Source organism: Rhincodon typus, chromosome 47 (assembly GCF_021869965.1).
Source record: "Rhincodon typus isolate 14 chromosome 47, sRhiTyp1.1, whole genome shotgun sequence".
In the NCBI taxonomy this organism is placed as follows: domain Eukaryota; kingdom Metazoa; phylum Chordata; class Chondrichthyes; order Orectolobiformes; family Rhincodontidae; genus Rhincodon; species Rhincodon typus.
The window spans coordinates 8,488,034-8,489,154 of record NC_063378.1 but is presented as its reverse complement, the minus strand read 5'-3'; the positions used below and the strand labels follow the sequence as shown (position 1 = coordinate 8,489,154).

The following is a 1,121-nucleotide window of genomic DNA, read 5'->3' as shown; positions in this document are numbered from 1 at the left end:
CGCGCGCACATACACACAGTCACACACTCACAGACACACACACGCAAACACACACAGTCACGCACTCACACACACACACACACACTCGCACACTCACACACACACACAAGCAAACACACACAGTCACGCACTCACATACACACACACACTCATACACCCACACACACACTCACACATACACACACACACTCACACACACACAGACGCACACACACTGACACACACATGCAAACACACACGTGCACACACCAACACACACACACACGCACACACACACACTCACACACGCACACACTCACACTCACAAACACACACACACACTCTCTCTCACACACACACAAGCACACACACACACACACAAACGCACACACACATACACACACGCGCGCACACACACACACACACTCATGCGCACACACACCCACGCACACATTCACACACACACACACGCGCGCGTGCCCACGCACACGTGCATGCACACACACACATGCACGCACACACACTCACACACGCACACACTCTCTCACACACACACTCACACACAAACACACACGTACACTCATACACACACACACAGTCACACACGCACACTCACACACACACACACACACGCGTGCCCACACACACACGCATGCACGCACACACACTCGCACACACACTCTCTCGCGCATACACACAAACACACACGCACACACAGACACACACACACACACACACACATTTCCTTTCCAACGATATATTGTCCACATAAATCACGATCCCGGGTCGGGTACATACCTAGAATTGTTAAATGGATTGCTTTTGTCTCTTTTCCCTGAGGGAATAGTGTAAGATCACATGTGTAATTTCCCTCATCCTGCATTTTCAAAGCTTTTATTTGGATTGATCCATCCATGAGAGATTGGTTTCCCATCTCTATCCGTCCAGAATAGTTTTCATTTTGTACTGATGGCCAACGCTTCGGTTTATACACAACAACAGGCTTCTTCTGATCATCCTTTGTCCAGGAAACCTGCGCCATAGTCATGTTGCGTATTGTTGGCCAGCATGGGAGCAGTATCTCAGTACCAGCGATTGCCGTAAGGAAGAGCCTTTCTCCAATGACACAAGTCATAACTATC

The 1,121-nt window shown here is 49.3% G+C and overlaps 1 protein-coding gene across 1 annotated transcript in view; it reads right to left on the bottom strand.

The window, feature by feature from the left end:
- Positions 1-1,121, bottom strand: part of LOC109923692 (nectin-1-like) — a 50,337-nt gene extending 49,216 nt beyond the window's left edge. The window contains exon 1 of the mRNA XM_048620544.1: positions 778-1,121. Within this exon, the coding sequence (XP_048476501.1) occupies positions 778-1,114 (337 nt within the window). The 5' untranslated portion in view covers positions 1,115-1,121. The remainder of the gene's footprint in view (positions 1-777) is intronic.